The sequence below is a fragment of the Lagopus leucura genome, unplaced genomic scaffold (assembly GCF_019238085.1).
Source record: "Lagopus leucura isolate 7727_CA_CO unplaced genomic scaffold, USGS_WTPT01 Super-Scaffold_100034, whole genome shotgun sequence".
Classification (NCBI taxonomy): domain Eukaryota; kingdom Metazoa; phylum Chordata; class Aves; order Galliformes; family Phasianidae; genus Lagopus; species Lagopus leucura.
Genome location: NW_024962283.1, coordinates 6,147,032 through 6,172,774, shown reverse-complemented (window position 1 = coordinate 6,172,774; position 25,743 = coordinate 6,147,032). Strand labels below are relative to the sequence as shown.

The following is a 25,743-nucleotide window of genomic DNA, read 5'->3' as shown; positions in this document are numbered from 1 at the left end:
CTGCGCAGCCAGCCCCAGGGTTCAGCAGGCGTCAGGCACAATCCTTGTCAGTGCCAATTAAAGCATCCAGAATGCTGTGTCACCGGCCAAATATGGGGACCCTGGCACAGCTCAGTGCAGCCCTCCTAAGGAGAGAGAAAAGCTCCGAGGTCGCCATGGACAAGCTTCCTCCTGTCAGAATGTGGCTGCAGTCTTCTGCACTCCTCTCTGTGAGGAAGGAGGGCCAGTAAATAATTCAGATGACGCCAAAATAAAAATCACCTTTACAACAGGTTTTGTCTAGGCTATCAGTAATAATTTCAGAGATAATCCCGCATTAATGACTTCCAGTCACTTGCTTGTAAGAGCGAGAACTGACTGGTCCTTCAGGAGCGGACTGCCCCACTGTGCAGCACACACCCCGTCCCACTCACAGCATCCACCCAAGCCCCTGCAGCAGTCACAGGGCCTGGGCTGGGTCTATGCAGGGCACAGGTCCTAAGAGAGAAGTGCCTATAGCAGTTCAGAGTTCCCTCTGCGGTGATGCCAACTTGCCTTGCACCCGTACCTATCGCAGCACACTCCCAGTCTATGACACACTGCAGTGCAAACGCACAGCAATACAACCATTACACAGTTCTCATCACTCTCTTAAGAGCTCCATCCGCTCTCTCCAGCAAGTTCATTCCTCACCGCTGGGCACTCGCAGGCTCGCGCTGTGCCAGGCTCACAGCCTGTCACCCAGACAGGCCGAGGGCAGCTGCCGGGGTGGGGGGAGGGAGGAACTGGCACTGCCTGGTGCCACCCGGGGCTGCGCCCGACGCTCGCTGCTCGGTGCTGGAACCAGGCGGCTCCCGTCGTGCTGACGGGCTGCAGGGGAATGCGGAGCGGCAGCCAAGGGCTCCCTGGCTGTGCCAATGTTTTCAATGCCTTTCTGTTTCTCCAGTGGAGCTCAAAGCAGCAGCTCCAGCGTTTGTGTTTGGGGCTGATGGGAAAAGGCTCCCAGCCTCTTTGTTTTTCCTCTCCACAAAGCAACGTAGTTATCCCAGAAATCAAAACAGTGGCTCACTGAATCAACAGCGTCTGTGGACAAACCCTGAGACACAGAGTCTGCAGTTTCCCAACGGTACTCAGATTCCTGAGACCACCCGGCCTGTGCAGCACCCCAAGAACTGGTCCTGCTGGGGGCAGGGCTGAAGCCCACCCGCCTGCATGAGTCAGGCCCAGGCTGCAGGACTTTCAGAAGCCCAGCTGCACAGGGCAGCAGATTCAGCTCAAGACCCTGTGCAGCTTGCAGTGCAGCTCCCCCAGGAGAGCAGCCGTGCCCCCGGCTGAAGCATGGTAGAATTCTCCTCCTCCTTCTGCTGCTGGGAAGTCCCAGGCTTTGCTCTGTGCTCAGGCAGACAAGCGATGCTGGGCGACTGGGAGCAGGGCTGCCTCCCCTCAGCCCACCAGAAGGAAGAATGGGAGCTCCCCCAGCTGTCAGCACATCCCTTGGAGTGTTCAGATCCACACAGAACTGCCAAATTGAGGCTGTGGGGCACAGTTTCTGTTCCAGGGCAAAATCAACAATACTTTGACATTAAGTATTACCTCAACAACCAGATGTGCTCTATAAACCTACTCCCACTTCTGCTGGGCCACTGCCTCCCTCGCAGGTGGTCCACTCCCTTCCCCAGGTGATGCCACACATTTTCCAGACATCCCACTTGATACGCATGAACAGAACTGACAGCTCCTGTTCTTCCTGAGCTCCCGCTTTAGAGCTCCTCTTGCGCAGGAACACCTGAATCCCTCCTGCACTCCTTCCCTGCCGGCATGCCAGGAGCGGGGCAGCTGAAGGCAGAATTCCAGCCCTAGGCCTGGCCCCGGGGGACGGCAGCTGCCCCTCCTAGCCCCGGGCAGCCGGCGGCAGCCCCCCGGTAGATGGCACGCATGGGCCCGGCGCGGCGGCGAGAAATCTGATCCTGCAGACACTCCCTTGGAATAGCCAGGGGACGAGCGGGGAACCAGGAAATAGAAGCCGTGCCCGTGCAGAGAACGCTCCGGCTTCATGGAGGAAGGAGCGACATGGGCAACCGCTGCAGCTGCAGGCGCCCGTGGTGAGTACGGCGGGGCGGGGGGCGGCGGCCGGAGCCAAACTCGGGCAGCGCTCAGCAGGGCTGCAGCGGGGCTGCTCCTCGCACCTGCCGAGGCGGGGCGGGGCGGGGGGCTCGCCTCGTCGGTGCTATAGCTGGGTTCTGCGAGGATCGAGTTGAAATCCTTACAAGTTCCCCAGCGGAGGTAAAACCTGCAGGCTGTGGCACTGCCCCGAAGGGCAGCGGCCCCCCCCAACCCCTCTGCCCGGGTCGCGCCGTGCAGATGCTGTCAGGCTCCCGAGAGGAGGGGCGGCTCAGCCCCCGCTCTCACGCTTCGCCGGCGCGGCGCACGGGGTGGTGCCGGGTGGGAACACGGAGTGCTGAGAGCGCGGGGAGAGCTGTAGGTATCAGGTGAAGCGCAGGGGACTTTCTCTCCAACACTGCATTTGCTCAAGTAATAGAAAATCATCGGAGCTTTTTAATAATTAAGAGGCACAGCATCACCTAGTGGCTGGAGCCGAAGAGAGGGTTTGTACACTCGGAGTCTGGGGTTCAGGAATAGGAATTGCAGTTGGAAGGGGGGAAGCTGGTTCTCGAAATCTCCTTGTCTTCCACTTCCTCTGCCCTATGGCAGGGGTTAAACAAGGTGCCCAAGGCACTCTCTTCAGGCTGCAGTGAGCAAGAGCCTACACAGGCCCCTTGGAGCGCAGAAAGCACCATCAGCACACACCATGTGGCACCCCCAGGTCTGAGCAATGCCGGGCCATGCGCAGACACTTCTGCCTCCTAAAGAAAGCCTAAACCCAGGCTGGATGGTCAGCTGCCCAGACAAGGAAAGCAGCTCTCCGCTCTGCCTGGGGAGCAGTGTGGTGGCAGCCTGGCTGCAACTGCCACTTCAGGGTCAGTGCCAACTTCTGCTGTCCCAAGGCTGCAGGACCAGGACTGCTGCGTCCTTCTGGGTGTTTTTCCCAAATGGAGAGTTAGAAGCTGGGGTGTTTCTGCTGGTGGTGTCACCACCGTCTCCCTGCTCCCCTCTGGCAGTAGAGGACTAAGCTCTAGCCCAAGAGCCTTTTGCCCCAGCACCCCTTGTGGAGCTCTCATGCTAACTCGTGCTCCATGTAGGGACTGAAGCAGAGCTCTCCCAGGAGCTTCTCACTGTGTCTTGCACAGGAAAGCACCTGGCTGAGGAAGGGCCTCAGGCTTGCAGGCTTCCCTACGCTGCACAGGCGGTGAACAGATAAGTAAGGAGAGTGGAAGGTAAATGAGTCTGTGCTATAGGTAACATGGCTTGTAGGACACCCACAGACCACCATGACCAAGAGCAGACTGTGGTGCACTGAAGCCCCACTGCAGAGGTCTGCGTGATTCATGGCTTTGCCTTCATGACAGAGGGAAAAAAGGCGCTGCTTCTCTTAGTTCAGGTACTTCTGGGCACCAGTAATGCTTTTATTTCTAGGTATTTACTCAGCATCAGCAAAGAGTTGGCTTCCTAACTAAAGCTGAGACTTGTAAAAGGGGAGGTAGGTACCTGCCTTTTGTAGGGAAGGGAGGAGGTTCCTGAAATCATGAGAAAATCCTTTTCAGCAAACTTCTTCAGAACAGAAGCTGTCAGTGAAAGAAAGCATGCCCTGGGGTCTGGGTGTCTCTGCAAGTTCAGCCCTGGGCAGGATTCTCACTTCACTGTGCATGGGCAGCAAAGGATGCCAGAATTTGGGGCTCAGCATGAAGCAGAAATTAGGTTGGTAATGACATGGGGAAAGGAGAAGCAGCGGTGCAGGAGCAGGGACACATGCTGTCAGGCAGAATACAGCATGCATCCAGCAGGTTGTCAGTTACAGCACGTCTGACCAGGTTTTGAGAAGAAGAGGGGAGAGGTTTGCCTTGCTCGTTTCCCTTGCCACATCCATTGTAATTACTGCAGATCTGAGGCAGAGAGATGCTGTCTCCTGCCTGGCTGTGATTAGCCTGCAGACAGTCTCAGAACAGACTACACGCTGGCTGCAAACGCTCACTCTGCAAAGAAAGACAACCAAAACAAGCCAAGGCGGTTGGGAAAGCTGGGGCTGGAACGTGCCTCCCAGCAAAGAGACTTTGGACTCTGCTGAACTTACTTCACATGGTGCTGTTTTAATTGCAGCCCACAACCTGACTGCAAAGATGCAAAAGCTCCAGCACAAAGCCAGGCAGGGAGGGTCCTGGAAACCCTGCGGGCTCATGGCAACAGTGGAGGGGGATCTACAGGTGGGAACCACACCAGGACAACGCCATAAGAAGCAGAGCTGAATCCTTTTGTATAGCCCTTGCATTCCCCAGAGCTACCCTTGATTTCCCAGCTCCTGGTTAATAATTACCAGCTGTTTTGAAGGTCTCCTGGTTCTTTGTCATTCCTTTTCTCCTTTTGCCATTAGAATGGCAAGCCATTACCACACACTCAGCCGTGCTCTGTTGCTCCCAAAACTGCCTCTAAAATTGTGCCTCAGGCACCTCTTTGCTCCTACCTGTGGCAGATCTGTCAAGCAAATGCACGACATGCTTTGGACCTTGGCTGATCTCTGGGAGCTCTCCAGCCCCCTTCAGAGCCCTGGCTGCTCACATTCAGTTGCGCTGCAGGCTCTGTTAAGTGCATGTGTGTGCAAAGGAGCAGCTGCACCAGAGCTGGCACCTGCTCCCTTCCAGCCATATGAGCATTCTGCAAGGATAACGTTTGCTTCATGCTGCAAAGACAACATTTGTCTCATGCATCTGGCCTGGAATGTGACACGTCTCTGCTCTGGCCATGCTGCCCGGCCTGCACCAGACTGTGGAAGTTTGGCTCTGCTGTTGCATACAGAATGAATTTGGCTCCTATTTGCACCATGGCTGGGACATGGTTGTGTTTGGCTTTTCTCTCTCTGGTCACACAGGTACGGACAAGATTTGTGTTTGGCTTGGCTTATATAAAGTGTGCAACTTGTTTGGTTTGGTTGTGTTTAAGTGGAAAACTGCAATCAGGAAAAACACAGTCTGAAAGATTAAATTAGCATGTTGGCTGTGCACCGCAGCTCGGTGGGCAAGGAAGCCGAAGCATGGGCTATCAGAGCTTCTTGCTCTAAGACAAATGTTTCATGCTAAGGGGGATCATGCTCAGTATCTTGTAACTTTGATCATACAGCTGTGGAAACATAGTTGCAGTGAAATATGTTCTCCTTCACACTGATGCCTGTGCGTAACAGGACTGCCAGACAGGGCTGAAAGGCAAGGAGTCTTGGGGGTGTCTGTAGCATGTAGTAGAGGAGTCATTGAAGAGGGACCCCTGGGCCTTTTCCCTGCAAAATTCACTCACATTCAGAAGGTGTCTCATTCCCTCAGCAGGGCTGGAGCCTGCACAGATGCTCACAAAGCTCTGAATGGAACTTGGCAGTCCCAGACACCCAAGTAGGGGTGGTTGGATTGGGGGGAGGGGAAGGAGGGGCTCTTGGATTTCCCTGAACAAATGCAGAATGTTGGGGTGTGCTTCTGAGTGTGATGAAGGCAGATGGTGAAGCTTCTCGAGGCTGACATCTCTCTCTGATTCCAGGAACTGTCCTTCGCTTTTTAAAAGGAAGAAGGAAAAGCAAGGTAAGGATTTGTGAAGATGCTCTAGAGTGCAAGAACAGTGGAAGTAAATCAGCCCCTGGATAGTTGGCGTTCATCAGCGCTGGCTGCAGATGGATCCCTTAGCTGAGGCCCTCTCCCAAACTCTTCCATACTTGACCTTTCTCAAGAGAGGTCTGACAGAGGCAAAAGGCAAATTTCATTGAAATTTAAAGCAGGGGGGATATAAGCCATGGAATTTGGCAAGAGGATGGGAATGGGCTTCACTGGTATATCTAAAATATCTGAGTTGTGCACATAAAAATGTGTAAGTACCCTGTTGTGCAGCACAGCAGGAACTGAATCAAACTCCCATAAGAGCTGCAAACATTCATCTGACATCAGTGCCTAGAATAAAGCAGGAGGAACTAATAGCCCAGTTGTGTCCTGTGGCCTTTGGACCATGCTGGGCAAAATATGTTTGCAGGCAGCAGAGGAAATAACAAAGTTAAAACTGGATCTGACTTCTCCAAAGGCCTGACAAGGAGGCTCTCTGTGCTATGTACATCCTTCTGGGTTCTGCCAAGAACATTACGGTCCACAGCATGTTGTCATCCCAGGAAACCTTATTTTTTCCAAAGAAACAAGCCCAGGCTTTCTTCTGGGAGACGGGCCTCAGAGGCAGCATGAGGGCTGAGGATGTCAGATGGGGTGGAAATTTGATTCGCGTCCAGGGGAGAGAGCCCATGTGCCAGATGCTGCTTTTTGGAACTCAAAACTGGAACAATAAACAGTTGTGTTAACCTGATCCGCCGGTGTCTCTTTTTCAGGAACCAGTGTGAGACATGAGAGCCAACAGCACCAGCCTGGCAGGAAGGTAAACAGCTTCATGGGGTTGTTTTCTGACTGGATGTTGGCAGAACGGGGTTAACCATCGCTTCCTAGCCTAGAGGGGTCAGGCGCACATGGGCTGTTCATTCAGAGCTGTGACATCTCATCCAGTGTAGGCTGGGAGGGCTGTGGGAGCGACGTGCATTGATGCACAGTGATACAGGCCTAGTTTTTCTCACTGATCTGTAAAAGATGCAGTAGGATGATGCCTGTCTCTGAGCCTGAGGTGTCAGTGGGCTGGGCAGTGCAGGGGCAGCATGTAGGGCATGCAGGTCCAGTTGACTCTGATCTCTTTTTCCCAAAGCCTCCAGCACATGAAAATGTCACGGAGTTTCCAGTCTATGCTACTGTGAATAAACCCAAGAACACAAAGCAGGACGACAGCATTCATTATGCAGACATCCAGGTGTTCACCAAGGTGCGGGAGCGCTCTGCGGAAGAGGTGAAGAACTTGCAAATGCAGAATGCCACAGAGTATGCCACCCTCAACTTCCCCCGGCCCAGACTGAAATACGACAGCAAGAATGGGACCTTGGTTTAAAAAGCTTGGTAGCCCCTGCCTCCTTCAGCAGCTAATGGATTCCACAGGCGTAAAGATGCTGCAGGCTCAGGCTAACCTCATGAACGCATTGAGCCTGCCTGCAGAGCAGAGCAGCTGCGTCTTCCACCTGCACGAGAACACACACATTTACTCTCACATGAGGAGTAGTCGCCTCTGGTTCTGCTGGTCAAAAACCAACCTGTTCCCCTTGGCTCTGCACAGCTCTGTGTGGGAATGCAGCATACAAGATTCTGTTCTGGGGCAAGGGAGATGTTGCCATGGGATTTTATGCTGATATTAAGAACAGAATGTGGTTGATAGCGGGAGGAAATTGCATGGAAGTTCTAGCTGTAACTGCTGTAAGGTCTTCCTCTGGTACCAGCCGCTGCACACTGCAGTCATGCACATTGTGCATCTCCTTTTCTCAGAAAGCAGCATCTTCCCACCATGCACAGCACACTGAGGCCAAGGTCGGAAATGCAGAATTAACCAAGGGGTACAGAACAGTTCCTTCCATTGAAAGGTGGTACCAATTAACTAAGAATGTTAATTGGTCAATGCTTAATTGGTTAATTGGTTAGTGAGCTCTTTTCTCTGAAAATGAAAGAAGGAAAACCAGCAGCTTATCTGAAAGGCAGCCATTTAAAGCCACTGCCTATATTCAGGGTAGTTACCCAGTCCTTGGGCTGCAGTAGCTGTTTGCATGCCTGAGACGCTGTGAATGAATCCTGGACAATTTTAAAGAGGGCTTTGCACTTTTTCTCCATTCATTTTTTATTTTGTGTTGTCAGCCTTAGTTATAAAACCCTGCAACATAGAGTACATGCCACGTGGTGTCTTCTGCTAAAGCTCCTGAAGACACTTTGGAGAATTTGCTTATGGGTTTAAAATAGTGTTAGCAATGCAGGACAGCAACTGTCCACAATCTTCTACCACGGGGCTGCATCTGACAGTTGTGGTGTTGGGAGCTGAGAGGGCTCCCAAGCAGTGTCCTCAGGCCCTGAGTCAGTAGTTGGCACAGTCTGTTCCTAGGTAATAGTCTGCATGGCCAAACACAGGTCCTGGAGCAACCTGTTTATTGCCAGTGTTGAAAAATGGACATCTGGTACCTTTTATAAATGTGCAATGTTTTGCATATTATGGCTCATTTAAATGTAAAAGAAAAACCATGAGGGAGCTCCTCCTTGTAACAATAAAGCTGATGTGGGTACTGTGTGCTAAGGCAGAAGTGCTGTGAGGACCAGTCCTACAACCTTTCTACCTGAGCAGGTCTTCTTGCTCGCGCTGTCCAGCAGACAACATCAGGGCTATTATAAGGCCAGACTTTTTTAAATAATGAATGGGAACAGTCTCTTTCTCTACCTGAACAGGATATTCTCTTTTTGCCCGCGCTACTGAGCTGAGCCCAGCTGGCTACTGGAACGCCTGCAGAGTAAGACACAGAGCCATTTAGGTTGCCAAAGATCCCCGTGTCTGAGCACAGCCCATCCGCCGTGCCCACTGGGCGCCCCTCGGAGGGCAGCCTGCTGAGGTGCGCCGTGGCCTGGAGGTGGCCCAGCACCCTGAACGGCGGTAGTGATTCGGCTCGATTGCCAGGCCCCAAACTGATCAGAAGCCGAAGTCACGTTCTGAAGTTTTTTCCTAAAAGCCTTGTTTTTGCACTGATTAACAGGCTCCAGCAGCCTGTCTCCTACGTTTCCCAAGAGTGTTGATATATCGAACGCTCCTTGGACATTAAAGATAAGATTTTTGAATCGAGCTGATCGACTCGCACTTCCTTTCCCCTCCCGTCCTGACGGGAGGACGCGCCTCACGCCTTCCCGCCCCCGCCCGCTTCCCGCCCCCCGGCGGCCGCTCCGCTCCGCCCCGCCCCCACCCGTCCCCATGGCAGCGGCGACGCGCGCGGGCCGGGCGCAGGTAGGGCGGCAGGGAGCGGGCTGGGATCCGACCCGGAGCCCCGTTCTCTCTGAGAACCCCCTCCCCGGGGCTCCGCAGCTCCCGGGCCCCATCCTGCCCTCTGGGGTTCCCCTCTTTCCCCGCGCTCCGGCTGCCCTGCCTGTCAGCGCCTGGCACCTGTCCGCCGTTCCGTTTTAAATTAGCAATTCCCATTGCTGCGTTGGCAGTGCTGATTCGGATTCCTCCTCCAGGAGTGGGGGAGATAGTTGGGTCCCACGGGTGCTACAAGCCGACGTCATCGGGAATCCTGTGTACATGTTCTGAAGGAATCCTGTCCACCATCCTCGCTTTACGTGTGGAAGAAAACAAAAGATGTGTAACTTCCCCCAAGTCCACGGACGTTAAAACTCAAATGTATTTTTTTCTACAGAAGGCAACAACTTTCTGCCCTGGATATACCCACCGCAGAGGGGAATTGCTGCCTGCTGTAGGACGGTACAGAGGGGTGCATCCAGGCACCGCACTGCCGAGTCCGTTCCCGCCCTTCGTGTTTGATGCCTTTGCTTCTCCCCCTCAGGACTGCGGACAGAAGGCGGGCCGTGCTGCTGGCGCGCCCCTGCTGCGCTGAGCGGAGCTGCGGCACCTGGCATGGGAACGCGGCTGGGTGCGGGGCTCCATCCCCCACCGCAGCCTGCTGCGGCGTCTGTGAGTGAGACCGCTCTGCGTGAGCTTTGTGGGGAGGTTGGGAGGGGCACCCTGTGAGCTGTGCTTCTGAATCATAGAATCACTGAATCGCAGGATGGCTTGGGTTGGAAAGGTCCTCGAAGATCATCTAGTCCCAACTCCCCCACCATGGGCGGGGTTGCTGACATCAAGGACCGCCTCAGGCTGCCCAGGGCCTCATCCAGCCTGGCTTTGAATGTCGCCATGGTACACCCACAGCTCCCTGGGCAGCCTGTGCCAGCGCCTCACTGCCTCACTGAAAATCTTCCACTGACATCTAATCTAAATCTCCCTCCTTTCGTTTAAAACCATTCCCTCTTGTCCTATCACTGCCTACCCATGTAAAAAGTCATTTTCCCTCCTGTTTATAATCTCTCTTTACATACAGGAAGGTCACAGTGAGGCCTCCTCACAGCCTTCTCTTTTCCAGACTGAATAAGCCATGCTCCCTCAGCCTGTCTTTGTAGGGGAGGTGCTCCAACCCTCTGAGCACCCTCGTGCCCTGTGCCCTTTCCTCAACATCATTTCTGTGCTAAGGGCAGTACTCCAAAGGGGCCGTACAAGGCAGAGTGAAACAACCACCACTTTGCCCTGCTGGCCATTCCTCTTTTAAGGCAGCCCAGGATACTATTGGCCTTCCGGGCTGCAAACAGACGGTTGCTCACTCATGTTAAGTTTTTCATCTGCCAGGTCCCTCGGGTCTTTCTGCACAGGGCTACTTTGAAGGAGTTTTCCTTCCAGTCTGTATGCATATCTGGGATTGCTCCAACTCAGGTGCAGCACTTTGTACTTGGCCTTGATGAACATTGTTAGGTCTACATGGGCCCACCTTTAAAGTCCTTCGAAGTCCCTCTTGATGGCATCCCTTCTTTCTGTTGTATCAGCTGCACCGCTCAGCTTGGTCTCTTCCAAGGTGCTTTGTCCTGCATCTTGCCCAGCATTCAGCACGACGGTTATGCTGAGAGCGGCCAGGAGAGGGCAATGCTGCCAACCAAACCTGCGCTGCGTGTTCTGAAGGTCAGCAATCAGGAGCCATAGAGCCAAGATCCTTTTAGCATCGCTGCCTCCCATTCACTTCATTTTGGAATTGTTTTTCAGGAATTTTAAAAGTCTTTCTGGAAAGTAAGAATTACAATGAATTATTTTTAGTTGAGAGGACCATTTATTTTTTCTTATTGCAAATAAAACATTCAAAGGGACCTTTTACGATGCCTATAAAGTGAAAGAAAAATATCCCTGCTACAAGAGGCCTGATATTTAAGAGTGAAATGCAAAAAGGGAATTTAATTTTTAAAACTTATTTTCAGCACACACATGTACCCCATTTGTGTTACCACAATAAATAGAAGAATAGCCACTCACTCTATCCATCAGAAATGGCCTAGTTTCTATTCTCTGATATTCCTGTTGTCTAAGAAAAGCAGTTCTGTTTCAGAGATAATGTAGAAACAAATCTTTTGATGACAAAATCTCTGATGGACAGCAGGCTGTGAGCAGGTCTGTCCCTGGACCTGCCATGAGTAAGGAGAACACCACCCGCTGCCATGTTCTAGTGGGTGGAAGCTCCTTGGTAGCGTTATGAGATTGAAAGCGATCACCTGAATTTCAGATTTCAGTCCCAGCTTTTGTTGATCCAAAAAGGAAGGCAGAGGAGGGTGTCCGACCTGAGCATTCACTCCAACCCAAGTGAAATTCTTCACAATTCCCCCAATATGTTCAGCTGACGATCTTTTGCATTTCTCAGGGATGGCACTACCATACTACGAGTGACGCATCTAGCTTTAAGTCCTTTGTTTTGTGCCAGGAAATGGGAGAATGGGGAGTAGGGTGAGAGAAATGCTTTCCAATATAACAAAGATTGTTGTTTCTTAAGTCATTTCCACTGAATGCCACCAAGGTCCATCATCAGTGAACTCTTTTTGCAGACTATCAGCTTATTATGATTTAAACAATACCTTTTACACATTAAATTATTTTTGCACTTTTTGTTTCTCTGCTGTTTTCACAGATTATCTCTTTATCCCATTTTGAAATCCTGAAAATTTGGGTCATGTCTCCAGTATAAAGTCTGTGGTGGGGGACTGTCTGCCTGTGGCTTATCTCCTCTTCAAAGGACAAGTGTATCTAGAGCTTGTAGGGATTGTGAGCACATAATTCTTAATCTGCTATCAAATTCATAAAACCAATTCCAAACACAATCAGAGAACGTCTCGCAGCCATCTGTCACCTCTCCATACAACCAAAGTACGTTTGGTTTCACTGTAGTACTTCTGCAGTTTATCTGGATTTGTGTGTGTGTGTGTGTTTACTTCCAGAAATTGAAGGGATGGAGGGAAGGGATGACCTCAGTATTCTTACCTGTAAATGTCTTCCATGAACATATGTTTACTGTGCAGCATTGAGAAACAGTTAACAAATATAACTTTCTTTGAGATTATTATAAAGTTCACAGAAAAGGCTCAAAATTAGTTTTGTTTTTCAAATGAAGTCACCTGCTGATGGAGAATCCGTTCACTCAGGTTTTCTATGAAGTGTAATTGAAATTGCAAGGCACAACCTGGTTGTCTGCACTGTATAAATGGGGAGAAATATTTCCTGTCATCCGGTTAATGGTGTTATGAGTCATTTTGAGTCTCCAGAGCAAATTGGCTCAAGGTGCTAACCACCAGCATTGCCTCCTTGCAAGATTTTTTGCAAAGATTCACAGTACTGTATTGTTTTGCTTAACAGATGTGACATAGCAATTAAAGAAAACAAAAGTCTCAGTTCCTACTGAATCTGGAAAAGTAAATAGGAAAGGCAAACAGGAATATATTTAATACTCATGTCACGAGTGGCGAGTGACTTGTTTTTCAGTTACTTGTCTTGGTTGTAGAAGGAAATTAGCTGCTGCTCGTTTTTCTGTATTTTACCTACATCTTCCATATCTGACAGAGAAAACACTAGAATGGTAAAATTATGTAATGGCTTTTTCCTCCAGAGCCTTCCATACTTAGGCAGAAAAACAAGTTTGTTTGTCCCCTTAGATATGGTTTGCCAGGTATTCAGAGCCCTGAAGGCGTGGTGCGTTGCTGGGCAGTGTTTGCTGTGCTGCCCAGCAGGACTGGCAGACAGCCCCTGGCAGGAGGGGTTCTCCATGCTTTCCTTCTTTTTTCAGGGCACTTCTTGTAAGCTGAGATGAAGTTTGGGAGATTGCCTGAAGATATTTGATACATTTTTTTCTGGAATGAATGTAGTTACTATCGATTTAGAAACTTTGCTGGGGTTTGTATTTAATTCTAATGTAAAGCTTTTGTCCTTATTTCTTTTTTCATCTTCATTGCCACAGCGGCTAGAGTGGAGCCCAGCACTGTGCAAATGTTATTTGCTGCATTGTGGCCTCATTTGCAGCTTCCTGTCTCTACAGGGTTGCTAAAAATGGTGCCATTTTTTCGGGGCTGTGAAGCAATTGCTGAGAGTTTAAACTGGCCAGCTCTTACAGTCTTTCCTCTCTCTTTCTAGCTAAGCAAGGCATCTGCTATTTGCTGACTTGCTCCCTGCCCCCACGCCGGACAGGGCTGGCTGTGTTTGGTGGGTTTGAAAACCTCTTTTCCGCAGCAGTTTTCGTGTGAGTATGACTGCTGGAAATAGGTTTCAGATGTTTCCCCAGCGCAGCGCTTGGGCTGCATCTTGTAAGCTGAGGCGTTTCTATAGGAACCGTATGACATCTCTCGCTGCTCCCCCAGCAGCTCTCTCGTGAGCATGCCCAGTGCAAGCCCTGACTTTGGCTCAACTATCTGCGTGCACTAACGGGCTGCACATATGGGATACGAATGCGGTTCCTGATGAGATCCAACTCTTTGTCTCTGGGAGGAGGAGGAAGAGGCTGTGCCCTGAGCTGGAGGATCTGCCGTACGCCCTCTGAGACCCTCACCCCTCAGTGGGCTCTTGGAGAATGCTTGCCTGCTTGGCCAGGGGGAATTTACTGGATATTCTGCAGGAGGGCTTCACAGAGGTAAATGCATGCCCCCAAATCCCACGCGGACTTTTCCAGGGTGAGGCAGTGTGCTTCTCTGCAGCATCTCTTAGGAACTGCCGTGTCTCCCAGTCCTCTGTGGAGAAGAAAAAGAGAAAAATGAGCAAGATTTTCCAGCCAGGGAGCAGGGAGAGCTGTTTACTAACAGAAGGCAATATGGGGCAGCTCCACAGGGGGACTGCAAACCAGCAGTAGTTCTGAAAAGTTTGTGGCTGGATTACAGCTGATGATTTTATCTTGGAGATTTTATTTTCTCCATAGAGCTTTTACATTTGTACAAGAAAATAATATAAATTGCAGTGAGTTATGGAGAATGGCTTATTTTATGGAATGGATTCCTTTCTTGAGTATGTGAGGTCTCTGAATCTGACGGCTGTTAGAAAGCCTGTAAACACGCAGCTTTTGGGAGAAGCTGACAAAGAGCATGGTGTCTTTGTGTTTCCCATCATCTTCTGTAGGTTGAATTTCAGAGAGACAGAAATTGACCTGACTCTGGAAAATATGTTTTTTGAAGTGCTCTTTATTTTTTTTTATTATTGTAGTATTGGGGAGACAGATAAATCGTAAGGAGTGAGAACTACCAAGAAGTTGCAGAGATGGGAATCCTGTGACTACATGGGGAGGGCAGGTTGCCATTGGCTTTCCTGTTCAGGGAGCACAAGAAGTTGGTTTGGTCAGACTGTGTGCACTCAGTACAGAATGCCGGGGCAGCTGCTGCCTGGCTGCACTCATTGTGCAGACCATGCTGGAGCACCATAACCTGCCAGTAAACTGAGGAGGAAGGAATATCGTGAGGGCTCACGATGAAACCAAACAGTGGCTGCTATGTCTGTTCTCACACGGTGGCAGGGGTGGTCTCTTGGTGTGTTCTATTATTTCATGTTTTGTTTGTGCTTCCTGGTTCTTCACCCCTTCATGGCCCAGACACCACCTTGTCTGTTTGCTCCCGTGCTCCCTCCATTCTTTACAGAAAATGGACATCCCTCCTGGGCTTAACACCACCGGTCATCAAGGGAAAAGCAAACTGAGTATGAAATGTGAGCCTCACAGCTTCATGCCAGCCACAGGTCTCCTCTGATTGCTCTGCTTGACCGTATAAATATTCCATCCCCTCCTCCACAGGGTATCTCAGTCTTGCTTTTAGCTAGTAACGTATTGCTTTAGTTTAAGTTGCGGAGGCTTCCTGTTCTCGAGAGCAGCTGTGTTTCCCTGGTGTAAGCTAATCGTAATCCGTATATTAGTGAGAGCAAAGAACAATTTGATGTTCAGGGCTAGCCCCACTCAGAGCATCTGGTTTTACCCTTACGCTGCTCAGCTGTGGAAAAAAGTCCTTCTCCCCCCCCATAAAAACTGACCTTCAGTCTCTTGTCAGACTTCATTTCACACAATGGACTGAGGTATGGCAGGAATTGCCTTGCTAACCCAGAGCATGCTGTTCTTTTGATAAGCATCCTTTCGGCCCAGGTGACTCTTGGTGACTGGATACCTTGGAATACAAGGATGTGCTTTCCAAATCTGTGCAGAGTGTGTCATACTTAACCAGTGATTTTCAAGAGGAAAAAAAAAAAAGCGTCTTCTGCTGGTTTTGAGAGCAGTGAGAAACATCGTTTTCTTTGCTTATAAGTTTTTATGGTCTGCTTCTACAAAGGCCTCTCGAATGAAAGCAAAAGAAACCTCAGACTTGAGGGGCGCTGGGTGGCAAATTTCAGAGCTCATTTAATCAAGGTAATAATGTCAGAAAGCTTAGAAATTATACAAAGCCTTAAAATTACATCCTGATGCAATCAGTCTGTCCTTTGAACTCTGTTGTTGCAGACTTTTGGTTCAGTGCTCTAAACAGACAGGACATTAAATGCCTTTTGTACTGAGACTATCCTTATAGAACGAGGGCTGTTATCTTTGACCTTGTTAGAGCTGGTGTTAAGGCAGCATCCACAGGCTACAAAGGAAAAAACAGAACGAAGATTACAAGAAGCATTATTCTCCCAGACAGAGTCCCTAAATCTAACAGGAAGAATAGATCCATATTCGTCAACTGTGTGTGTAGAAAAGATGACTTCTCTTATAGAAGTTGGGAGTCTAACATGACAGCAAGGATGTCAGGCCCTCTGAAAGCATCTACCAACTACAAATGACTTTACCAAGAAATACGTGGACACCTTCAAAAAGTGCAATTCCCTAATCTCAAAGGAGGCGAAAATTTAACATGATACAGAGCCATGTAGATGGCACTGAAGGTAAAGGACAGAGCAGTATGTCAAAGCACCATGATCTACCTATATTTACTGTAAGGCAGACTGGGCTGATGCATGGTTGAAAGAAACATGAGCCCTAAGCAGCAGGTGGTGAATTGCACTGCTTAAATGAGAACAGCGAAGAGATCTAGAACTGGCTGGAGATTTGCAATAGAGCTGCTGCTTTTCTTCCACCTGTGGAAAATATTAGTTAATGGCTCTTAGTTGTAATTATCTGTAAGGGCTCACAGAGCATGAGATAAAGTGCTGACCCTGACGACACCATATGATGGGCTGTGGAGAGAAAGCACGAAGTAGCTCCTGATCTCAGCAGTATGCTTTCCAATAAGCAGGAGGTCTGGGAGCGTTCTTCAGAGTATGTGCTAGTAAAGTGTTATAAAATGAAATCCTGCACTGCAAAGTATGTTTGCTAAAGAACCTGTAGTTTGCTAACAGAAATGCCTGCATGTTGTTGAACTCCTTCCAACTGCAGGTGGCCCCTAGTATCCAGCTTTCAAATTCTCTTCCACTGTGAGAAGTCTGTTAGGGCTTCCAGAGTCATTTAGACGCAAGCACTCTACAGTGATCTGAATCTGAAGCAGTCTGGGCTCCAAGTTCCTGCAGGTAGGAGAGTTACTCTTCCAGTTTCAGAGTGCAAGGAAACCTGGCCTTTTTTTGGAACGCAAAGCTCTGTTAATATAAATAGGATTAAGCTTAAGTCCACCACAATCCTGATAACCTCTGCTCTGTATAGCAAACCTTAGGCTGCTTTGTTTTTCCTCTGAAAATCCTGTTTTTGAAAGAAATGTTGGTGTGGGACTTGAGCTTAGTGTCTTCTCCGTTAAGTCAGGATTTAGGGAAACAAAAATTCAGACCAGCATGTAGAGAAGTAGCAGGAATCTCCTTGGTAGCAAATGGCTGAGCGCAGAGTTACTCAGGGAAAAGAAAGGACAAGCTGGGATGAACCACTGCTGTTCCCTCTCTGATTGCTCTTGGATATAGCTGTCAGCCAGGAGTTGTTTGAGGTGAATGGTCTGGAGCTGCTGTTCTCCTGGCAGGATAGAGCGTAGCAAGTCTTGTTTTTTGTTTGTATGTGCTGGAAGATGATACCTGGGGCATTTTTGCTTTGCAACAATTTAGGACTCTTGGTAAAGTCACTAGCTCTTTAGTTTTTGGATATAAAATCAGGAAATACTGATCACTCCAACCATCTGAGCTTACACAGGAAAATCTTACGCTTTAGTGGAAAAAATATGTACTGTAAGTCTGCTAATGAAATGTCAGCCTCCAGTGTTACAGCAGCTACTGCTATGAAATTCTCTCCTTTGTGGTGGTAACATTCATCTTCCATTGCCTTCAAGTCCTCCTTTTAGCAGCACTGTTAAAAGTATAAATGTCCCAGTGATTTTCTTTTTGTTCTAACGATAACATTTTAATTCTTGTGCTTTGAAGACATGGAGACTTAAAAGATTGCCAAAATGCTTTCTTATGCATGCATGAGGAATGAGAGAAAATAAAGTCTTTTTTTTTCCATGGACTGGAAAAAGTATTTGAATGGAAGAGTCAAATAAACTCCAGAGTAAAATTGCAAGCTTTCTGTAGACGAGAAGGGATTTTGCCTCTATGGAATTAATATGAGAGAACATTCCAGTTCAGAACTTTGTAAAATGATTTGAAAAATGACAGTAAGGCAGTCAGCCCAGTTGTTAGAAGGAGATTACTTCCCCAAATTACACAGGCTTCAGGTACAATTTTCATGCAATTCCATTCAGTAGGTCTTTAGTATTGAATCTGGATAATTCTATAATAATGTGCTATTGTAAACAAGCCTACTTTATTTCTACTGGTACTTGCTTGAATAAAGCTTTATTGAATATAAGTAATAGAAGGATTGTGCTCTGCCTAGCTCTGGAATCAGACTGTTTTGAGATTGGGGGTGCTCAGATCCAGCATCAGTTAAAATACTGTTGCAAGACGCAGAACAGCTTCTTGCAGGCTGGCAAGAATGATCATCGCTGTTCTGGAAATCGACTCAGAATCATTCACTTGTACAGGAGAGAGAAGTTAGCAATTGTTGATTCTTCACAGTCCCCATTAAGTAGAAAGTAACTTCTGAAACAGGGCAGGCAAAACTGATGTGCACTGTTGCTGTTACAACAGAAGAAAAGCTTTCAGACTCAGTCCATGTGACAAGGCCATGTCTGCTCCAGCAAGCGTGCACCAGCTTTTCCAGTTCTGCTTTCTTTCCTTCCAAAAGCCAGCAGCAATCCCTGAAGCTCGCATCCTCTATCCCACTCTCCATCTCCGCTGAGTAAGCAGCAACAGCCTCATGGAGGTCCAAGCACCTTTCTGAGCCAGCAGACTGAGCCATGGTGTGGTTAATGTTGGATTTCCTATGTCAGGATAATTACAAGTGAAGCCATGATCAGATTGTGACTTTGATGGGTTGTAAAAGCATAAAATCTGACATTGCTGAGATAATACGGAATGAAGTCTTAAAACCTGCTGCATGGGCAGAATAATGGGAAGCTTAGTGAAACAGGATGTAATCCCATAAATGGATCAGTTTGTTTACCCTCTGTGTGCTACACCAGCCCAGCCCAAAGAGATTTCAGTGTCACCAGAGCCCCTGTTGGCTGTGGAAGTGCTGCAGGGGTGCGGTGGAAGGAAAGGCATTGAGGACCTTTGGCTTGCTGTCCCTGCACTTCTCCCACTCACCTGAACCTTGATTTTTCTTCCCTGCTGGCAATGCTCACAGCTGAATGAAGCAGCACCTAGTGTGACCCACTGGAAAGGCAGTGCTTTTTGCTGTCACGTCTTGCAGATGGTTAAGTGTTGTGGCAAGCCAGTTTGCTGGAGTACAGGGCTTTGTGCAGACAGGAACTTGGTCTTCTAGAAATGCTGATGCAGTTCTATGGCAGTGGAGCTGGGGGAGAAGCTGTACAACTGGGTACCCTTTCCCTGCTGAGTGGTGCATGTTCCCATGAGTGATCCATGCTACAGGGTGTGCTGCAGGGGAAGGCTGTTTTATTTTCCAGGAAATCCATCCTCGTTTATTTTGGTAGATAGTAGAGTTTAATAGGAAATAGCACAGATTTTTCTTGCTTCTGCACTGTGGGTTTTCTGCTTTATAGATACCTTGGAAAAAGTGCAGTCGGCAGTGGGGCCATGAAATGCAGTGAGCAAATCAGTTCTGGCACTGTTGTGCTTAGAAATTATACAAAGCCTTGTATGTACAAAGCTGCCTGCTTGCTCTTCCTGCCCTGGCATGGAGTGAGCTGCACCACAGTGTGCCGTGATGTCAGGGCCATGCTCAGCAGGCTTTGGGGTTCAGAAAAGTAACAACTATGCAACTCCCCTCTGAAACGGCAGTGATGTGCAAATGTTTTGTTTTCCATTTTCAGCAACAGCTACAGGCATATGTGGCCTGGGTAAATTCCCAGCTGAAGAAGAAGCCAACAATAAAGCCAGTCCAAGACCTGAGACAAGATCTCAGAGATGGAGTCATCCTTGCCTCACTTATTGAGATTGTAGGTCAGTAATGCCATATGGCGCTATTTTTCATCTTGCTGTTTTAGATCTCTAGCAAAATGGGCTGGTCTTGGCTCTGACATCTGTTGGGCAAACTGGAGAGTGCTAATGATGGCAGTAGAGCTTGTGGGGAGGGTTACTTGGAAAGAAAACCATCGTAAAGCAAATTATAAAGACAATTCCATTAAAGGCCATATGTGTTTGCAGACAGCTGCAACACAGCCAAATTGCAGACCTTCTGAACTATGTTTGTGGTCTCTCAGGTATCACGTGACAGACACGTGGAATCCTTTTCAGGACCCAGTAACTCCCACAAGGCTGGAATGGAGTTATAGAAGGATTTATCTTATAAAGGACTGGTGTTAGTGTATGGCATTGTTGGAAGAGTGATCTGCTTGCTGTGATTCTGATATTCATAAGAAGTGAGAGCAGAATCAGATTTGAGGGATAATTCTGTCTCTCTCTCTGCAAAACAGTGTAATATTTCCACTCATAAGGTCAGTGGATCAGGAGTAGTCATGGAATAAGGAAGTACACTTGAAAATGCTTCTTTGCTGATAATACACTGTAAAGTCTGCTTCCAACCTAGCTATTCCTGGTACAAGGAGTAAGCAGGACAAGAAATGCATGTCTTCTTGCAGTCCCTGACTAGACGTAAAATCAGCCCCTACATCTATTATCAGTGCTTGAAGTGACACCAAACACTATTCTCTGTAATAAAATTTTTTGCTTCTTCAGCTGGTGAGAAGCTAAATGGTGTTCAGGTCAACCCTACCAGTCAGCAGGAGATGAGGGAAAATGTGGAGCAAGTCTTACAGTTCGTGGCATCAAAAAAGATTCGTATGCATCAGACATCAGCAAAAGGTATGAGCCTGCCAGTTGTCACAAATGATTCTAAGTGTTGAAGGCCTAGTTCTATTTTTGTTCCATATGAAACAGACAAGATGTTGATTTGTGAAGGAGGGTTTTTTCCCGTGTAGTTTAGCAACAGAGTGATAAAGAGGTGACAGTCTGTGTCTTTTTTTTCCTGCTGGTTCTATTTTTCAGACACCAAAGCAAATAACCAGCCCTCATACTTCCAGTGCCAGTGATATTATTTTAAGGCTTTCAGAAATTATAATATTCTGTCATTTAACCTGCTGGACTGTTAGTTGAAAATGGCCACGGGGAGGAAGGCTCAAGTCTGCTCAAAGCATTGAAACATGTAATCAGTAGGTGGCAGTCAGTTTGCTCTGAACAAAACAAGCAGAGCTAAGCGTCAGTGCTATAACACAGTTTCTCTTTTGCAGTCTTTATTTACTGGTGTGATCTCACTCAATTACATTAATGCTTGTTGGTCAGATGCAGCTCTGTGACATCACATTAACGTTACTGTCCTTGGCTTTGTTTGTATTTTGTAGATATTGTCGACGGTAACTTAAAATCTATCATGAGGCTGATCCTCGCCTTAGCTGCTCATTTCAAACCAGGCTCCGGAAGAGCCGTGAATCACAGCCCTGCTGGCACGATGGGGAAGAGCTCAGCAGCATCGTTTTCCAGTCACAGGCCCCGCTCAGCTGCTGCAGTGGCCCAGGGGGCGGTGGCTGCTCTGGCAGATGTTCGCCAAGACGTACTGCAGTCTGGCCGGGATGTCTTCCGGCACAGACAGAGGTAATGGATTTTTCCTACTTATGTGTGGTCAGACTGTGTTAGCAGGTGGACACGATTCATTTCAAAATAGATGCCTCTTTATCCTGACAATTCCTGACATAGGGCAGCTCTTAGATTGTGTAAACAAGAGACAAACCACTGCTGTCTCACTAAACCCCGAATTGGTGGCAGCCTAACAGGGGATTGCTGGTCTAGACTGGATGCCTCATAATGAAAATTACAGGTATCTCAGGTCTTTTTTGGATTTTACGGCAAATAACTGCTGAACATGTGTTCACTGAAAAAGAACATGTCTTTATGTCCAAGACAGAGGAACTTCTGCTGTCTCATCTTCCACAATTCAAGCTGAACACAGTGCCATCTTTGTGCTTTCTTCCTGCAGGGTTCCCATTTCAAATGAAACAAAACTAACCTCTTATCTGCAGATACTGTTTACAGGTCTGTGAGGAGTTATTGCCAGAACTGTGGGTTTGGTCCTGTTGTACACGTTCATTCTGCATTCGATGTTGCTGTTCTCCCCAGTGTTCCACTCACTGCTGTGTTGGCAGATGCAGTGTTGTGTGTTGTTAATCAGATGATGCATCCTACCATGTAAATGGAGGAGTTCTGGTGATAATGAGGGGAAATTATCCATGTACGGAAGGAATGTGTAACTCTGAAAGCACATTTAACACTTGCAAAAGGTGCAGTGTGGATTATAATAGTAATGACATTTAAATGAAGGCCAGATGGCTGTCTTTTGAGGGTTTCATTTACACAGCTGAAGGTCATTTGCCCATGTTATATTGGCTTAAGGGTGTACCCTTAAACAGTGTGGAAATGAGGTTGAAATTGTTTGTTTGTTTGTTTTAATTAATATCTTTTATTAAATGTTAAAGATTTATCTTGCAAAGATATTGGGTCAAGAGTTCATCACAGAAAAACAGTCTTTATTCTGTTTGCAAATTCTGCTCTTTTCCTTGCCTTTACAGAGCTTTTCTGGTTCTCTAGTCACAGAATTAAGGATGAATGCATCACCTTCTTTTTACATCAGTCTTTAATATTCAGACCAGTTATCTGACTCGAATGTCTGGGGTGGGGAGCAGAACAAACCCCACCACAATTCAGGTAGAAACATTTAGAGACCTGCTATTCCACTTGGACTGACAGAAGTTCCTGGCGCCAGGTGGGATCCATGGGATCCACTCAGGGCTGCTGAGGGAGCTGGCAGATGTGGTTGCCAAGCTGTTTTCCATCATCTATTATCAGTCTTGGTCATCTGGAGAGGTTCCAGCTGAATGGAGTCTTATTAATGGGATGCCCATCTATAAAGGTCATGAGGAGGATCTGGGGGAACTATAGGCCTGTCAGCCTGACCCTGGTGCTAGGAAAGGTTATGTAAGCATCATCTGGATCATCTTGGCTGCAGTCTCATGGCATGTGCAGGACAACCTGGGGATCACACCCACCCAGCATGGGTTCATGAAAGGCAGATCCTGCCTGACCAAACTCACCTTCTTCTATGACCAGGTGACCTGCCTGGGGGATGAGGGAAGGGCTGTAGATGTAGTCTACCAGACTTCAGCAAAGCCTTTGACATTGCCTCCCACAGAATTCTCCTGGAGAAGCTGCAGCCCTTGGCCTGGACAGGTGTGATCTTTGCTGGGTAAAGACTGGTTGGATGGCTGGGCCCAGAGAGTGGTGGTGAATGGAGTTGCATCCAGCTGGTGACTGGTCACTGCAGGCTTGGGGCAGAGTGGCTGGAAGGCTGTGTGGAGGGAGAGGACCCAGCGGGTGTTGGTGGTAGGTGGACAGTTGGACTAGATGATCTTCGACCCTAATTAGAGAATCAGAGAACTGCTCAGGTTGGAAAAGACCTTCAAGATCATCAAGTCCAACCTCAACCTAACCATACTACCCTAACTCTAAAAACCCACCTCTAAATCCTAATGATACTATGATTCTTGAGTTTAAAAGGGGGGTTCTGTTTGCCTTTGTTTTCCTCTCACCAAGATGATGAAGTAGAGCTCCCTGAAAGAAAACTTTCTTAGTAGGAAGTTTTCTAGATGTTCCCTCCTTCCTGCCTTTAGCTTTCTTCCCTTCCTCCTTGGAGACCAAAAGAATTTCTGCCCCCTACTAGATGAGGCATCATCACTCATTCTGTGATCGTTAATTCCAGAAACAGCAGTATGGATGAGGAGATTGAAACCCCCTACTGGAGTGTTCGAGCACTGGTGCAGCAGTATGAAGGGCAGCATAACATCCCCTTGGAGCCCCAGTCCTCCAGGTAAGGAATTTTATTGCCAAGTCATGACCTCTCACGTTCATTTGTCAGGCACTGCCTAAAATGCCCTTTGTTATTGTGATGGAAAAAATGTGGAGGAAAGGAACTTAAACCAAGCAAATGTTGTTACCTGTGGAAATAGAAGTGAGGGGCATGTGGATTTGAACAGCAGTCAGAGAAACACACCAGTGTTTAATCCAGTCTGGCAGTCCCTGGGAGATCTACAGCTGTCTTCATCACCATCATGTCCTCATCCAGCAGTTTCGACTGTTTCTAGATTTACAGTTATCTCTATTACCCTTCTATCCTCCAGGCTTTCAATCTAAAATGCAACACTTAACTATTTGGCTGAAAAATCTCCTGCATAGTGCTTTGATGCCTCAAAAGTCAGAGTTCACTATGGTTTCCATTGGAGTTGGCTTTGTTCTTTAAAATAGGACTTGGATCTTGAGAAGTACGTGTTCTGTGCTATAAACAGCCTTCAGTTTCCTCACTGCACAAGTTAAGCAGCACCAAACTGGGAGAAGTGGAAAGCTTTCTAAAAAATAGTCTGCAGAAGCCAGGACTGGTTAAAGTGGCATCATGTAACATCATTTCCAGTATGAGGTGGTAAAACTTGCAGTTGTTAACCTGGTTAGTGTGTGCCAGTCAGAATACACACACTGGTGCCTTGCATGCTCTTCTCACTCCTCTTTGCTTTGGGGAATAACTCAGAACTCTGCCCCCATTTACTTCAGCAGGGAGGGGGAAGGGAGAACATGTGTCTATGTTTATTTTCATGGATATAGGAGAGACAGCAGAAGAAAAACTGTATTATGGTGGGGGAGCTGATTTACTATGGGTGGATTCCTAGTAAAGGACAGCCTTTCTCTTTTTCCCCAGATAGCGAGAAACTAGCTTGCACACTGACTGAGCATATTAGGTTTCCCTCTGGGTACAATGCTTTGCTCCGTTTAAGCTCTTCTGGAGCACACTAAGAGCTGTGTGGGCATGGTTGCAGCTCTTTGATTCACACTTTCCTGTCCCCGCTGTAAGCCCCAACTCAATTTCATTGCTTCTCTTGCCAGGGCCGCTCCCTGAGAGTCTCTCAGCTGGGCTCTCATTTGCCTTTTTTGTGCAGGTGTGAGGAGGTTCATTTTCTTAGGGCTGATTGCCACTGACAGTTTCACAGGATACAGAATTTCTCAGCTCCATACTATAAAGAGGCCTCTGAATACCTGAGCATTAGGATCACTTGTCCAACAGAGAAGAATGAAAGAAAAAGGAAAAGCCAAAAACAACACAACCATTTGTACTCAAAATTTGTTGTGTGTTTAGTGTGAGGTCTGCTTTAAACATAGACACACATGTCTGAATGGGTGTGGAAACTCCCTGTGAGCCAGTGCCTCCACATGATGTCAGCAGAGAGTGTACTTCGAAGTTGTTGTTCTCCAGGGGGAGATAAAAGAAAATTCTGGTCCAGGACACAGCATTTCATAGAATCATAGAATCACCAAGGTTGGAAAAGACCTAAGAGATCATCCAGTCCAACCGTTCACCTATTACCAATAGCTCCCACTAAACCATGTCCCTCAGCACAACATCCAGCCTTTCCTTGAACACCCCCAGGCTCGGTGACTCCACCACCTCCCTTGGCAGTCCATTCCAGTGCCTGACCACCCTTTCTGAAAAGTAATACTTCCTAATGTCCAGCCTGAATCTCCCCTGCCGTAGCTTGAAGCCATTCCCTCTGGTCCTATCACTAATGACACGAGATTATGGTTAATGTCACAGGACTTTGGTGTTAATTCTTGAACTGTGATCTCAGCAGGACAGTGACTGAGCTATGCTACCTCCCTCCACTCACTGTTCATTTTAACGTAGCCATATTTTACAGGTGCTCCCCTGTCCTGTCAGGCAGGCGTTCTTGGACAGCAGCAGTTTGTGGCTGTATTTTGCTGTTCAGTGAAACTGTGTGTGCACATCCTACATTGCTTTGCTTTTTCCCTGCAGTGCCAAGAGTTCTTTTGCCATATGGTAATGGTGATATTGTTGCTGATAACATAACATAACATGGTGAGAGCCTTTATGATAACACTGACTTCTAAAATTTACTGTGGATTCAGAAAATATTGTGCCATCCAGCTGAAAATCTGAAATAAGCTGTCTAGCTTTTTTAGTGAGAATTCTTGCACTTTTTTAGTCTGTTTCTATTTGGAACTTTTAAGTGTTTTGTTTTCAGGAGAAAAAATAGCACATCTCTACATTGTGGAGCATAGTGCATCTTGCAGGCATTGTAAATGTGAGCTGATGTGGGTGAATAGAGGCCTGGGGCCAAAATAGTGAGGGCTGATGTGTTTGGCAAAGCTTTATAGTGGTCTAATTCTGGAAACACTGTGTGATGCTTGGGA

At 47.8% G+C, this 25,743-nt stretch overlaps 2 protein-coding genes across 5 annotated transcripts in view; both read left to right on the top strand.

The window, feature by feature from the left end:
* Positions 1 to 1,900: 1,900 nt before the first annotated feature.
* On the top strand, positions 1,901 to 8,266 carry CUNH11orf52 (chromosome unknown C11orf52 homolog). The gene is made up of 4 exons (XM_042882557.1): positions 1,901 to 2,081; positions 5,614 to 5,654; positions 6,440 to 6,486; positions 6,805 to 8,266. The coding sequence occupies exons 1-4, from the start codon at positions 2,050 to 2,052 to the stop codon at positions 7,039 to 7,041; spliced, it is 357 nt and encodes a 118-aa protein (XP_042738491.1). The 5' UTR covers positions 1,901 to 2,049; the 3' UTR covers positions 7,042 to 8,266.
* Positions 8,267 to 13,427: 5,161 nt separating this feature from the next.
* Positions 13,428 to 25,743, top strand: part of DIXDC1 (DIX domain containing 1) — a 32,582-nt gene continuing 20,266 nt past the window's right edge. For 3 of the 4 annotated variants that reach the window (XM_042882601.1, XM_042882603.1, XM_042882600.1), the window contains exons 1-5: positions 13,428 to 13,654; positions 19,314 to 19,443; positions 20,179 to 20,304; positions 20,841 to 21,090; positions 23,249 to 23,356. In XM_042882601.1, coding sequence (XP_042738535.1) covers positions 13,595 to 13,654; positions 19,314 to 19,443; positions 20,179 to 20,304; positions 20,841 to 21,090; positions 23,249 to 23,356 — 674 coding nt within the window. In that variant the 5' untranslated portion in view covers positions 13,428 to 13,594. The remainder of the gene's footprint in view (positions 13,655 to 19,313; positions 19,444 to 20,178; positions 20,305 to 20,840; positions 21,091 to 23,248; positions 23,357 to 25,743) is intronic. The other variant, XM_042882604.1, reaches the window with a different exon arrangement.